The 15603-nt window shown below is 53.3% G+C and overlaps 3 protein-coding genes across 3 annotated transcripts; all 3 read left to right on the forward strand.

The window, feature by feature from the left end:
* Positions 1 to 530: 530 nt before the first annotated feature.
* TRIREDRAFT_107068 (uncharacterized protein) lies at positions 531 to 3622 on the forward strand (the record flags this gene model as incomplete). Its single annotated transcript, XM_006964944.1, has 3 exons — positions 531 to 603; positions 658 to 944; positions 1004 to 3622. The coding sequence occupies 3 exons, from the start codon at positions 531 to 533 to the stop codon at positions 3620 to 3622; spliced, it is 2979 nt and encodes a 992-aa protein (XP_006965006.1).
* Positions 3623 to 4360: 738 nt separating this feature from the next.
* TRIREDRAFT_77672 (uncharacterized protein) lies at positions 4361 to 7596 on the forward strand (the record flags this gene model as incomplete). The annotated part of the gene is made up of 3 exons (XM_006964945.1): positions 4361 to 4479; positions 4676 to 6787; positions 6831 to 7596. 3 exons carry the CDS (start codon positions 4361 to 4363, stop codon positions 7564 to 7566), a joined length of 2967 nt encoding a protein of 988 aa, XP_006965007.1. The 3' UTR covers positions 7567 to 7596.
* Positions 7597 to 14652: 7056 nt separating this feature from the next.
* On the forward strand, positions 14653 to 14997 carry TRIREDRAFT_107070 (uncharacterized protein; the record flags this gene model as incomplete). The annotated part of the gene is made up of 2 exons (XM_006964946.1): positions 14653 to 14810; positions 14874 to 14997. The coding sequence occupies 2 exons, from the start codon at positions 14653 to 14655 to the stop codon at positions 14995 to 14997; spliced, it is 282 nt and encodes a 93-aa protein (XP_006965008.1).
* Positions 14998 to 15603: the final 606 nt, after the last annotated feature.

Below are 15603 nucleotides of genomic sequence, written 5' to 3' on the forward strand. Positions count from 1 at the left end.
ATAGCATCGTTATCTCCATTTCCTAGCTCTTGTGCATTCTTTCAGCTCCTCTACCTCTATCACGTCACATCTTGACGCAGTGTTCTGACCCGATGCAGATTCATTTCGCAGACACTACCTAACAGTCGAGATTCAGCTACGGCTACCCTGTCTATATCTACACGCGGCCATCTCCAGCAACGTCTAGTCAAGATCTTCGACTTCGTCGGGTACGTCCATGTTGCAAGACCTTTTCTCCTTCTCTGCTCTCAACCGCGCAACTCTGTTCCTCCATAAAACACAATTTTGCTGACACTGGAACAGACATCACCCGAGAACACACCTTTGCGGAAAACATATCGAGTTTGACAAACGTCAGAAGTAAGTCGGTTGGCCAGATTCTTTCATGCTGTTGTACCCTATCCTCGACCCTTGCCTCTTGTGTTGGCAGCGTCGGTCAGGACTTGAGACGCTTCTATGAGGCACTCTATAGCTCTTACCCATTTCTGTCTACTCCATTTACTAACTCAACTTCCGTCACAGTTCTCAACATGTCTGAGAGAGGTCGCTCTCCTGCCGCCTCTGGGCATGGCACGCCTAAACAAGGCAGCCCTCACCAATCTCGTGGACCCTCGGTCGCAGGTTCTGCAAGAAGCCGTGGTGCATCTCCAGCACAAGGCCCTCAGAGACAAGGCTCACCAGCACAGGGCTCACAGTCGGGTGGTCCGAGACCTGGCTGGGCTCCCAGCATGGGATTCGATCCTGCGAAGCCCGAGAGCAAGGACCGAAAAGGCAATACTCGTATGGAATTGCCCGCTGATGCCTTTCTCGACAATGAAGACCAGAAAGATGTGTTTGCTGTTCGCGGCAAGAACCTGAATACTGAAGGCCGCCCTGAGATGATCGAAGTCAACCAACTTCGAATGACCAAATTTGACTTCAGCAAAAAGATCTACCAATACGACGTGAGTTCCTCTTGATCCCCTCAGTCGGAACGCCTCATCACTAACGGACACTTGGATAGGTGGTCCTCTCTCCTGAGCCTGACAAACGCGGCCCTGTCCTGAAGAAGATTTGGGCCCATGCCAACCTCAAGGCCGCCCTCGCCCCGTACAACTACCCGATGTGGATTATGGACGGATCTCGGTTGGCGTGGTCCTCTTCCTTGGTCGAACGCGGCGAGATCCGAGTCACAGTCGACTTGGATGACGGCAAGCCTCCTGGGCGCTCCGGGCGCTCAAACAAGTTCTATGTCATGCTCCGCAAGACCACGGAGATCCAGATGAGCGCTCTCCGGGGCTATCTGGAGAGAAAGATGCAATTTAACAACAGCGTTCAGGAAGCACTCAACTTCATGGACCATCTCATCCGCCAATGGCCATCTGAGAATCTTCTGGCTATCAAACGCAATTTCTACAGGAAGAACGAAGCCGGAACCCCCCTCCTCCGAGATGGAGTGATCACCGTTCACAAGGGGACTTACGCTTCTCTTCGACTGTCTAACAATCTTTCCAAGGGAGGCATCGGTCTTGCTCTGAACGCAGATGTTACCAACACTTGCTTTTGGACGGGTCGACAGACCATGGATCAGTACATGATGAGCTTTCTGCGGACGCTTGATAAGCGCTACCAAAGAGAGGAAGTTGCCACCACCAAGATCTTCAATCCGGTTCGAAATTCCAAGGGAGAATGGCAGTCCTCGGATGCCTTCAAGCAGCTTCGCAAGATGCGCAAGCTCAAGTTCACCATCAGGCACATGAACCGTGACCCCAAGCTGGCCGAGAAGGTCTACACAGTGATGGACTTCGCATTCGACCAAAAGTATGGACCGCAGGGCGGTGCCAACGCCGTGACAGTCAAGTTTGACTACAATGGCCGTGAGATCTCGGTGGCCGACTATTACCGGGAGAAGTACAAGGCCACGCTCAAGTACCCCTTCTTGCCCCTTATCGCGACGGGAAAAAATGGACACATTCCGATGGAGTTTGCCTTTGTCGAGCCGATGCAGCGGTATGCTTTCAAGCTGAACCCTGAACAGACTGCAGCAATGATCAAGATTGCTGTCACTCGCCCCAATGTTCGCAAAGGTGACATTATGAGAAACATTGGAGATCTTCGCCTGCAGGAGGATCCCTATCTCAAGTTTTACGGAGTGGACTTGCAGCACCAGTTTGCAAAGACCGAGGCCAGAGTCTTGAACGCCCCTCTTGTGAACTTTGCCCAGGGTACAGCAGACCCCAAGTACTCTGGCCGCTGGGACCTTCGTGGCAAGAAATTCTTCAAGCCGAATGTTGCGCCTCTGACCAACTGGGGCTTTATTGTCATGGACGACTGTGTCCAGTTCCCTCAACTCCAGCAGTTTGCGCGCACTTTCAAGACGACCTTCATGGGACATGGAGGCATTTGCAAGAGCGACCCTCTGTTGATCAACGTGCCGGGCAATCTCAAGAACAATGTTGCTCAAGCACTCGCCCATGCGCACAATCAGATTACTCGTGAGAAGGGATACACTCAGCTCATCTTTGTCGTTGTCCAGCACAAGAACAGCCCTCACTACGAGCGGCTGAAGAAATCTGCTGATTGCCGCTTCGGCGTCCTGACCCAGGTTGTGAATGGTGCCTCTGTTGCGTCCAACAACGGCCAATATCACTCCAACGTGTGCATGAAGGTCAATGCCAAGCTTGGTGGATCGACATCTCGCACAAACCCTCCATGGAAGTTGCAGGGGACCTACTTCCCCAAGGACCGGCCTACCATGATTGTGGGCGTTGACATCTCCCACGCGGCTCCCGGCGGCCCGTCTCCCTCTGTGGCTGCCATGACGATGTCGGTGGACCGAGACGCGACCAAGTACGCTGCCATGGTTGAGACGAATGGCTACCGAGTGGAAATGCTCAGCCACGCCAACGTCCACACTCTTTTCGGCCATCTGTGCAAGGTTTGGATGAATGGGCACGACCGCCAGTTCCCCAAGCACGTTATTTACTTCCGTGATGGAGTCGCAGAGGGACAGTTTGCTCATGTCATTGAGCAGGAGATCAAGGAGATAAAAGGTTACTTCAAGCAGGCGGCTCCCAGCCAACAGCTGCCCAAGTTTACGGTGATTGTGGCGACGAAGCGTCACCACATCCGCTTCTTCCCTGAGAAGGGAGATCGTAACGGAAACGCCTTGCCCGGAACTTTGGTGGAGAAGGAAGTTACTCACCCATTCATGTATGACTTCTATCTCAACTCGCACGTGGCGATCCAGGGCACGGCCCGGCCAGTTCACTACCACGTGCTCATTGACGAGATGAACATACCCGTCAACGAGCTGCAAAAGATGATTTATCATCAGTGCTACTCATACGCGCGATCGACAACGCCGGTGTCTCTTCACCCGGCCGTCTATTACGCCCATCTCGCCGGCAGCCGTGCCCGGGCACACGAGAACATCGCGACGAGCGAGGGATTTCGCGCCGGTGCAAAGGGCCATGAGATGATCCGTGACAAGGTTGCCAAGGGCGAGTCGATGAGCGTCCCGCAACGGGGCAGCGATGCCCCGTCTCTTCTTCAGCTTGGCGGCAAACCGGAGAATAACACTCCCATTGACGGAGAGATGAGACAGAGGGAGTTCTTCAGAGGCACTATGTGGTACATCTAGGCGGCTGCGATGGCGAGCGGAGTGGTGGTTGACAGCATGGACTTATTGAGTTTTCGGGGGATTTGGCAGCGGCTGGTGGTAATGGGGGGAAGACAACAAGTTTGCTTTTCTTTGGGGCGTCTAAGAAACGAGCATGAAATATGAACAAAAGGGGCGACCGGATTGGCGGGAGATGGCGGTGGAGGTTATATTTGCTACCATAAAAAAGCCCAGATAGCCTAGGTAATCGACACGCATTGATTTTGACCTTTTGAAGCCTGCGTACCTAGTTGTGATGCTATGAACGTGCTGCAGAGTCGGAACGAGCTGAGTTGCAGGGATGAGTGAAAGTGGCTGCTGCGAGATGAAGCAACCTGAGATGTCAAGCTCAAGAGATGCAATTTCACAAGTAGGTTACTAAGGAAGAAGAGAAAGTGGCTGGAGTTGACGGCTGACTAGATGTAAGCTCCAGAGGTTGCCATGAATTGCAGAGCTTCAACTGACAAGAAATGTCATGTCGGGTGTATGTGGCACGACAATATTAGCAGTGATTCAGTCCGAGTATGTACTCGTACGCCTCGGAGTTCAAGAGCTGCCAAGAACCCCGCTATGGATCCCGCGTGTTGCTGAGCTTGTCGTCTAGTAACAGCTGGAGGCCCCTAAAGCAGAATTCCAGTCAACCAAAAGCACCTTTCAACCTGAACCCCTTATGCTCTGCTCTCCCTCCGCTCCCCTTGCACCCTTTAGCCACATCCAACCATGGCGAGCTTTCTGCGGAGCAAGCAGGCGGGCATCCAGAACGACCTGTCGGGCAGCATCCGGCCGGAGCTGTTTGCGCCGGACGACCACGCGCGATACGGCCTCAACTCTCAGATAAGGTGAGCGAGCTCTCTCTTTGAGTGCGTCGGCCAGATGTGGGCTATGACGCAACTGCGCCCCGCCAAACGCGGGAGGAGGGCGAAGAGCCGACGAAGGGCGACGACGACGATGTCGCGGGTTTGGCGGTTTGGCGGACAATGCCAGTCACAGTTTTGTGGTGGATTATCGACTTACTAACCGCCGCGACACGCACAGCTGCTTTGCCTACGATCCGGTGCAGTCGCTGCTCGCCATCGGAACCGCCGAGAGCAAGTTCGGCGCCGGCAAGATCTACGTCTTTGGCCAGCAGCGCGTCGAGAAGACGTTTGAGCCGCCGCGCCGCACCTCGTTCAGGAGCGTCCAGTTCAGCGCCAACCGCCTCGTCAGCCTCGACCGCAACAATGAGCTGGGACTCTGGGACCTCGACACGGGCGAGCGCGTGGCCGCGCAGGTCATTGGCGGCCCCGTCAGCGCCATGGTGACGGATCCCATGCTCGACTGGGCCTTTATCGGCATGCACAACGGCGACATTGTGGCCTACGACCTCGACCGCCACATGCTCGCGCGGGCGTTTCGGCTGCCCAACTTCTGGAAGGCGAGGGATCCGGTGCAGCACACTGTTACCTTGGTCACCCTGTCGATGCATCCCCGAGATGCCGGCAAGCTCCTGATCGGGTACAGCCACGGTGCCGTCATCTACTCGTTCAAGCAGAACCAGCCGCAGCAGTTCCTCGAATATGTGCTTCCAGTCGGCGCGCCGGGAGGAAACAGCGTTGGCATGGACACGGTGCGGCGGCCTCGGTTGACGCACGCCCTGTGGCATCCGTCTGGCACCTTTGTCCTTACTGCCCACGATGACGGAAGCCTGGTCTTCTGGGACCCTAAAGAAGCAAAAGTCATCATGGCGAGGACTCTCACCGAGATGGGCATCCAGCATGCGACCCCCAGCGCACCGACCACGGCATACTCCGATCCATACGTCAAGATCGCGTGGTGCTGCAAGCAAAACTGCGACGACACGGGCCTGTTGATTGCCGGCGGCCAGGCTCCCGATGCGTCACCGAAGAGCTTGACGTTCGTCGAGCTGGGAATGACACCGATATATGCTACATCTACCTGGCAGGGCTTGGAGAACCACTTCCGCGGCAAACGACACATTCCGCTGAATCTGCCGCCGGGAGCCCAGGCCGTTGATTTCTTGCTGTTTCCGAGGGATTCTCCTTACTTTGGTGGCGCACAAGACCCCATTGCCGTGCTTGTGCTATTAACATCTGGAGAGCTGATCACATTGAGTTTTCCGTCTGGATATCCAATCAGCCCTACCAACCAACTCCACCCATCAACCTTTTTCGTACACCCCTTTGTCACAAAATTCAACGTATCGAGCGTCGACCGGCCCAGGTGGCTGTCCATGGTAGAGAAGAGAGACCAAGGCGAACCGCTCTTGAAGGGCGGAGCAGCTGGAGTGAGGCCAAGAAAGAGATTTGAAGATCGCACAATCATCCAGACGGCGCATGCAGACAGCATCATCAGGCTTTGGGATTCTGGTCACGCCGACCAGATCGAGAACGAGATCCAGCTGCAGGTCGACATGGCGCGGGCTCTGGATCGCTATGACGATGTAGAGGTGACGGCGATGAGCATGGCCGGGACCACGGGCGAGTTTGTCGCTGGGACGAAGACTGGGGAGGCCGTGGTATTCCGCTGGGGTGTGAACCAATTTTACGGCAAGAATCAGCCCAAACAGCTGGACCCAAACCCCATGGGGCTCTCTGATATCAGCTCCAGGGCAGAGCCAAACCTGAAGGAAGGGCTGCAGCCGTTTGTCCTCTATGAGATGATGCAGGGCCCCATCACTGCCGTGCGGGTCTCCAACGTCGGCTTCGTTGCGGTTGGCTCAGAGCTCGGCTTCCTGACGATAATCGACCTCCGTGGTCCAAAGATCATCTTCCAAGCTCCCATGACTGATTTCGCAAAGCCCGAGAACCGAAAGGGGTTCCTCAAGGGACACTCTAGATCCAGCTCAGCGCCCTTGAAAGAGTGGCCCGTGGTGATGGAGTTTGGCGTCATGACGCTAGACGACGATAAGTACTCTTCAATATGCTGCTTTGTGGGGACCAACTTGGGCAAGGTCATTACCATGAAGTTGTTGCCCGGAGCAGGCGGGTCGTACACGGCTGAAGTGGCGGGAATGGTGGCATTCGATGGGAGGGTCGTGTCTTTGAACCCGATCCAGGCCGATACTGGCAAGCCTGCGCTGGCCACTGGTCAAATTGTGGCTGGGCTCCGAGAGGGGCGTCAAGTTCATGGCGCTCTTGTTGCAGGCAAGTATTCCCGTTGCTCAGTTCGCATCCAATATTTAACTAACTAGGGGCACAGTCACCGAGAAGGAAATAAGGATACTCAAGCCTGCCCACTCAAAGGGCGCCTCCAAAGAGTTTGACGATGTACTGTGTGACTCGGCATGTGTAGCCGAACTTGAGCTCCAAGGCTTTGCCATTGTTGCCGCCTTTCGAGATGGAAGCGCCCGGGCATATAGCATCCCGGGCATGCGAGATCTGGGCAGTGCCAAGCTCCCGATGGTGGACCGCACGCGCAGCACGGCGACCATTGTGACGCAAACCGGCGACATCTTTGCCTGGGCCGGACCCGCGGAGATGGCAGTCGTGCATGTCTGGGGCACGGGCAAGGAGCTGCAGCAATCCCCGGATCGTCTGATCAACCCCAAGATTGACATTCCCCCGCGCCCAACCATCTCCAACCTGCAGTGGATTAGCGGAACACAGCACGTATCGCCGCTGGACCTCGATCTCCTGGTCGGAGGCCCCAACAGGCCGCCCAGCAAGAGGATGATGGAGGCCGCGGCGGCGGAGCAGCGGGCCGCGAGCAACACTTCAGCCGCCGGCGGCGGGTCTTCGTCGCAGGAGGGCTGGGGCGATTACCTGACGCGGCAGCTGAACGAGAGAACGGAGAAGCTGAACCTCATGGGGGATACGATGGATACGCTGCAGGAGCAGTCGGCAGGGTGGGCGGACGATGTGAATAAGTTTATTGGGAGGCAGAAGCGGAACATGATTGTAGGGGGGTTGACGTCCAAGTTTTTCTAGACTGAAAAAGGGGGGAATATGGCGGGGGAGATATGGCGGGGGAGGAGCCTTTGTGTGTTTTGAGTTGATATTATTACATGAGACCAAGAACAGATGAAAGATTCAAGATGGCAATATTGTAGTTTAAACAGCTCGCAAATCTTCAGCGAAATTGAATTTTCTGTCAATGTCGATTGAGGGTGGGAAATTTCATGCGATGCCGCTGGTCGCGGTGCAAGGGAGACTAATTCGCGAATTTACGTGCTTTTTTTTTTTTTTTTTTTTTTTTTTTTCCGGCTCTGCGGAGACTCGACGTATGCTCGGGGAGTGCGCGTGTAGCCGTAACATACCATGTTCGAGTACAAAGGTTTTTTTTGTCTTCTTCCCTAGCTGTAGCAGAATGTTCAGTGGAAAGCAGATGGATTGGGAGAAAAGACGTGTGTGCGTGTAGATGCTGATATGGTGTGATGGGTGGGAGCAGAGTTGCGCACGTTTTGAACAGGCGTCTGCTCTTGACTAGACATTTTTGCTTGACATTAGCGGTATTTGTGTAGGCAACGATTGTATACCATCAATCCGCCAAGTGATTTGCGTCGTATGCTTAGTTTCAGCCTGCTCCCACTCCAGGGGGGGGGGGGGGGGGGGGGGCAAGTTGCCGCCGGTCTTCAGGGGAGGAGGATGGTAGAGGCCGATAGTCGGACCACTTCTTGTCGGTACGTGGGAGCTGCTGATTGTTCAGAGGGGAGAAGGGCTGCGAGGAGCTTGAGGTATGTGTTGTGCGTTTATTGAGTTGCTCGAACGCCGTCGCTGCGATACGAGGAGATCTTGTGCTTGACCATCCGAAGAAGGACGACAGCCAGTGTTTAGTTGCAGAAGCGCTTGACTCGATCGTACTTGAGGTATCTGATATCCAAACCAGAGTTTATATTATATGCTCAACTATGTTGTCATTGCCGTGTGTACGGCAACTGTGAATGCACGTACAGGAATGGCGAATCGCTACCCAAACCTAGGCAGAATCCCCCTATTCTTGCAATAATAGGCAAGAAGTGATATTGCACGCGACAGCCATTTTACAGAATCGACTGTTACCCAATTCTACCTCATGGTTAATACTCCAACTTAGGCCGCAATTCACTCGAATTCCAGTGTTCTGCCTTGCGGGCCACCCACCTGGCCGCGCACGACCAACGCGACCCGGCGAGGCAGACAAGGCAGACGACGAGGCAACAGAAATGGCCTCTTGGTATTTTGGTTGCCCTGCCAGGTAGTTTTATTGTTTACAATCCTTTAGTACCACTTATGGCTCCAGCTTCCTTGTCCTGTGTCCTCTTTCTCTGGTCATCTTGCTTTCTTTGCTTTTTTTCTTCTTCTCCCTTGTCTTGTTCTTCGGCCTTCCCCCTCCCCCGCCTATCTGCCGCCTCCCGCTTTTTTTTTTCTTTCCTTTTTTCTTGTTTTCTCTTTCCTCCCCCTTGCTTCTTCTTTCTTTTTCTTTCTTTTTGCTTCTGTCTTTTTACCTTTTATCCGGAATTGTCTGTTCTTACCAATGTCTTATATCAATTGATGGCCACTCTTCACGGTTCGGGATATGGGCGGGGCTGCTCAGGGGAGCCGTGTGTCAATGGACAACAATTGCAGCTCTAGCTTCTGTCCCTTTCTATGTAGACTTGTGGCAATCCATTCACTTGGCCCAAGACTTCTTCATTCTTTGATGGCTTGTCTGGGGAGTTTCTCACGCTGAGTGTGCGGTTGAGTTAACGAATTGACTACCTCTTGCACCGGCAGCAATACAAACCACAGGGGCTCGCAGCTTTTCCTTGAGACTTACGACTTGACACCCGGCAACTCTAGTTGTCCAAATATAAACGGATCGTCTAAACTCGAATTGTCGTTCAATTCTGTATGATTGTCAGGTCGCTCTGGCCGACGTAGCATCTGATGCCTCTTTCCACAACCTCCGGTTTCAGGACATGCACCTCTCTGCAGCGACCGCAGCCGGGAATGACATGATTACATAGATACTCCCTTGCCAGAGTTTGTATTTAGCACACTCACATGACCTGGACAAATTGTGCCATATTTCATCGGTGGCATCCGGGGCTTTGAGCCGCTCAACTGGCATGCAGGGGGATGGTGACCAGGAAGAGGCGCCACCGGTTCCCGGTGCGGTGGACGGCAACATGGGAGTCAAAGCCCAGGGCCATGGGCTATCAAGGTAGGGATTCTCGGGTTCAACGGTCCGCGTGCCCTTCAACTTGGGTTCCGCGTGTGATCGCGGCAGAAGACCACCCATGCTATTGCTTCCAGCTACCGCTGGGCTTCGACAACTCTTAGCGCATCCGATGGCCATCCGACCATCTGCACGATACCATGGAGATATAGTCTTTCCTTGTGCCTCGTGTGCAGAGACAGAGAAGACTCCTGCATCTTGACGTATGCCTGCATAAGATCCAGAGTATATAAAAGCGAGCAACGCCCAGTGTCCGAATCAACAAGCCGTTTGCTTCCTTAGCTCTATCTCAAGCGCAGTTAAATAGAATTGAAATCTCAGCAACCCAACGCCTCAAAGATGCCGACCAACGACAATCTTCATCACAGGAGATACCGCAGGATCATGGCCATGCTGTGGAGGATCAGCGTGAATCCAGAGAGTCTTGGTCCAGAGAGAGACACTCGGTTCGTGGCGCCTCCTCGTTCCTCTTCTTTTTATTTTGTTTGCCTTTATACTGACGAGCAGGTGCTGGGAAGCTTGCTACAGTTGCTGCAATACACTACTGAGATGGTCCGGCTGAGAAACTCCAGGAATACGCCTCTCGAGCAAACGGACGTGAGCGAGGGATGCATAGATACGTTCGTAGATGACCCTATGGACTTGGATCACGAATGACTGCGACGGCAGTCCAGTGTTGCAAGTAATTGTCCTCGCCCAGATGCTCTCACGGCTGGCAACCACTTCAGGCACGGAGGCGAAATGGGAGGGTACAAGGGTAGAGGAGAAAAAGGGAAGGATGGGCGGCTGAATCTCTGAACAAATTTCTTATATATCTATCCCCATTCAATACGTATTCTGGTTACTGCTGGTATACTGGTTCTAGAAATAGATTACCTTGGCAGGGGGGATCGTGGTTCCTCAATAGAGTATTCGCTCTCAACAAGTACATAGGTATACCCAAGGCTCGCAAGGTGCCTGCAGGCACCTTCAGTTGAAGAGCTACCTGTGTTGTACAACATGATAGAGTATCTGTAGGTAAAACAGTACAAAGGTGCGGCAGAGTTGTGTGGCCTTGGAGACCAACTCCCCCTCGTCCTCAACAAAAGCTGAGGGAGATGAGAATAAGGCTGCCCCCGTCCACTGTGGGCTTCGGATGCATTAGTGACCTTCCACTAGGCTTCTTCGTACAGGTAATGTAACGGTACGCCAGTGGTCAAGGGCATAAACAAAGACCGGGGTCGATTGGGCTGGCCGCAGCCTGTTCTTTGGTGCCGGAGCCCGGCAATTGCCCTCCCTTCCCATCAAAGCAACGTGGAGAGAAGACCTAGTTTGGCAGCAAACTAGTGAGGCATGAAGAGGTCATCGCCATGAAGGGGGGCGTGTGACCACAGGGGGGATGGCCGAGTTCGTGGTGGTTGCACAATCAATAGTCGAGGCCATGCCACTGAGGGTTACCGGGGACTCGGTTCGTGAGAGGAAGGGCTGTGAGGACAGTTCAGGAATACTTCTACTGGTGATAACATTGATGATGGAATTTGTGTTATAGCAAGAGCTTGGAGATTGCTCATAACCTGCGTTGACGAGCGCGCAATCTCGCCTTGCTGCAGCCGGACGCGTCATGGGGACAGCGATATGGATGTCTTGCTGCAGCAAAGTCCTATGACAGAAGGACCTGTATAGTGAGTAATGAGACGCCTCTTGGCACACCCGGACCGAGTCATAGCACGGCGTTTCTAGTCTGTGAGCGGCTGCGTCGATATGGACTGTGGCCGCCACCTAAACCAGGGATATCAGGGACTCAAAGGTGAGGATGGGCAAAGGACGCGCAGAGTATTAGTCCGCGTCAAGCAGCCGACACGCCACCTCAACTTCTTTTCTCCCCCGGATGCACTAGTCTCGACAGGAAGCGTGGAGCAAAGGTTGGGTCGGGAGGATGGGCCTGGCAGCCCTCACGAGATGGCCCCTTGGAATAGTAGGAACAAACTTGACACGAATTCCGTGCCGTCTGCTCCATGCCTGAGGGCGGATGGGCGGGCCATTATACCGACCAAGACGATGCTACTACACCCGATGAGCGGTGGAAGAGAGCAGCCAAACGGGGCACAATGTTGGGAAACGCCAGGCCAGGTCATGCTGGATGTGGGAGGGGGGTGTCCCGGGAGCTTCTCCCGCGGAGAGAGCACGTCACGTATACGCCCTCGGACATGAACCACCTGCTTCTTCACAAGAACTCATTCCTTTCGTAGCGGGAGCGCAATCTGCCCCACCCCTTTTTCCTTCTCTTCCTCTTCTTTCTTGTAGGACGGGCTGAGAATGACAGCCAAGGTGGAGGGGGCTTGGAAATGAGCTGAGATAGTGAGGGTGTCATGGACCCACGAGCGGAACTGCCCAAGGTGTCAGGCTACGGCAGCCTCACGCGGTTTTTCACGGGAGCAGAGCAAGCTTGGAGCAAAGTGTAATAAAGGGGGGAGAAAAACTTGAAGCTCCCTCGATCGAGAAGCGGCACCAGATCGAAGTCACGAGCTTCTTTTACGTGTTTATCTCTACACGTTACTCGTTCTCTGACTGGCAGTCCTATGGGCGCGAGGCAGACTTGCACACTCTGGCTGGCCTCGAAATGGGTCTCATGGGGTAAGGAGGGTTACATGCATGTCCGAATTTGGAAACGAAGCGCAGTTCTACGGCCTTCAAGGTCCAAAAGCAGACGTCACTCAATAAAGGGGTGATGCCTGTTTTGCTCACCAATTGCGCTTGTATATGTGTGTGCCTGATAAGCATGTCTGAAGCCATCGCCAGCTTTTTGCACTAATCCCGGCCCGTCCCTCTTCGGTTGACTACCGGAACTGCTGCTAACCCTCCGAGAGAAAATAAGAAGAAAAACAAAAAAACTAACGCGGAAGTTGAAATTGAAGGAGGATGAGATAATAAAGCGCTGTACGGCGTATATGATGTGGAAAGACGGACTGAGTAGGAGGACAGGGGCTCCATTTCACCCCCGGGACGCCACCGTTTTTCACGGAGCCGCACCAAAAATACCAAAGGCCCCGTGAAAGATGCACTATGAGCAAGCGCAGATGAAAACGGAATCGTTATTAGTCTATTTGCGGGAATATAATCTAATCTAGGTAGTATTTAGGATGGGCGGCCAGGGGTTGGCCGTCTTACCAACAGCTTCAACGGAGCCTGCACTCCCCTACTCATAATATATAAGGTAAGGTACGTAAACAAACTAAGGTACCGACAGGTGAATGGGGCCTCTTTCAGTTTCGGTCATGTACATTGAATGTACTGTGATTTCGGTGACAGCAGGGGTTGGACTGGAGTGAATAATAGTACACGTATGTACCTGATCCCCGTCAGTACATGTGCTACTATATCGCTGGATGAGACTTTACAACATGGCTTCACAGAGCAACAGCGATATTGCCTAGGAGTAAGTAATCCTCCCAGGATAATGGATAAGATCATATCTCAGGGACGATCGCCGTTTTCTCAGCCATCCCAGTTGACTAGGTTACACAAAACGAACTACCCCTAGACTCAATTATTCCTACTCCGAGGTCAGTTCCAGGCGCGAGCAAGACCATTCATTCCTCCTTAATAGCCCTCAATATTGTACAAAGGACAAGTATGGCAACTCTCTGCTCTCAAAGTTCTCGACGGGCATGACGGAGCTCTTGCTCTGGGTCATGTGCCGCCACACTCAACACTGGGCCATGTCAAAGCCATGGATCTCAAAAAGGTCAGCTTCGTCGGTGCTTGCAACCCACCTTGAACCAATTAAAAAGAAAACCATAGGAGACTGACCAAGGCGAACAAGCCGTGTTCATGCAGCTAGACATCGAATGAATGACACGCGAGCAGGCTGGCGCAGCGAACAGCCGGCACCTCCTCTATCCAAACCCCCTCCTCCTCACCCGAGCCAACCAAGTAAACAAAATGTCAACTTCAACGAGCCGTTCGAGCGGGGCCCGGCACTTCGATGCCAAAGCTGCATTGTTTCCTCACTCTTGTGCAAAAGGCGGTGGACTGGAGGTGTGTGCCGGAGGGTCATGACCTGAGTTGCAAGTTGAAAAGGCTCTTTGATTGGTCATGGTTGACGGCGACGCTTGGACAGTCCGGGAGAAGCACCAGATGGAAACGGGACGAAGCTGCATGAGAAAACATGATGATGGCGTTGCAATGCGAGGGCGGTGTCCTTCTTAAGCACCCAGGCGCAACTGCGGACAACATCCTACGGAGTTCTTGATGACGCAGCTTTACTTCCGCTCCAAATGGATGTCATCGATGGATGTGCGGTGAACACATTCATGTAATGGTGTACGGTACTGCTGCACACATGTAGGTGTCTGACACTAGCCAACTGTCTCCCATCCTTTGAGTTCTGTCTCCGTTTTCCAAGACTCTCCCGGTGGGCTGCTGAGGAAACTTGAGCATGGGAGCAGGTGGCTCGGCCCGGGCAGGCGCTGGAAGGCGCCTGATCAACGCCGCCGTCAAGTCTACTGCCATAAACGTGTTGAAGGCACATACGTGGCAGCGCAGTGGGCAAAGTTACGGTGCTGTTCAGATAGCGAGGAGACGGAGACACACGACTGTGGGGACATCGCGGCGCGACGGGCGAGCGTTGAGGCAAGCAGAGGACGTGTACTGGCTCCTCGAAGCTGCATCTTGCAGAGAAAGGGTATGGCGTGGCTCGACCGGCAGCGTAAGGTAGGCCATCAACACGCAAGCAGTGATCTGTATATTCTGTCTCCCCATAGTTCAAGTTATAAAAGGGCTGCTCCCCCCGCCTCCTTGACCTTTATCTTCAGCAGAATGGTTCGCAACCATACACAGTCGCCTATTAGATCAAACCATAGCATAACGTTATCACAACCGGACTTACAAACAACACAATGGCTAGCAACCCCTACCGATTCCAGTCCGTCGACCCACGGAACGACACCCAGGTTCTTTATCCTGACCAACACAAAGGAGAGAGAGATGACAATGGCGTTGACAAACTTCACCGTGTGATTACGTATGCGTATCGCATTGCGTCGCATGTCTGCCTGTGTGTGGAAGCATTTCCCCAGTCGTCTTGTCAACTCATAGGAATCTGCTGACAGACTCCAAGAGCAATCAGGAACCTTAAGCAGCTTATCGATGTCATTGCGAAGAAAACCGACGAGGAGGGCGGGGCTGGCGAGAGCGCGACTACGATTGACCTTGAGCGTGGTCACGTTAGACACATCGACTGATCCGATGCACCATCAGAACTACCACGATCGTCGTCGACCACATGAGATGGAGCTGCATTTTGTTTTGTTTGTATTGAGAACTAAGGGAAAATTTGGGAACACAGTTACAGACAGCACACAAAGTGGTGCAGATAAATATACTAGAGGGGGTCCTTTGTCTTTTCTGTTTTGCAAGAAATGCTGTCGTTCATTTTGATGGGTTGCAAACTATTGCCTCTAACACTGACAGAGAGATGGAGATCCGGAATTTGTTATCAGGTAGAATGCCAGTTAGTACAGACGTCCCCGGATTATCATCACCCTGATATTTCCACTCAGGTACTTGCCGCTTCTTCTACGCGCCATAACCAACTAATACATTTCCGCCTTGCCCTGTAGTCGCTACCTTTCTTCATGTAGCACGGTAGGGCTGGAGGTTCTCATTGTAGTCTCTCCTTTGTCGAGAGATGGATGGCAGCAACCCGTACCATGGCAGTTGTTTACCTGTGTTATTTCCCACAAACATGGTCGAGTCAGCCAATGACATATCAGACACGCTTACGCAAGCTTGGGCATCCATGCATAGGTAGCTCATAATACGAAACGCATCCTTCGACAAGCAAGCAG

Source organism: Trichoderma reesei (genome assembly GCF_000167675.1).
Source record: "Trichoderma reesei QM6a unplaced genomic scaffold TRIREscaffold_8, whole genome shotgun sequence".
NCBI lineage: Eukaryota > Fungi > Ascomycota > Sordariomycetes > Hypocreales > Hypocreaceae > Trichoderma > Trichoderma reesei.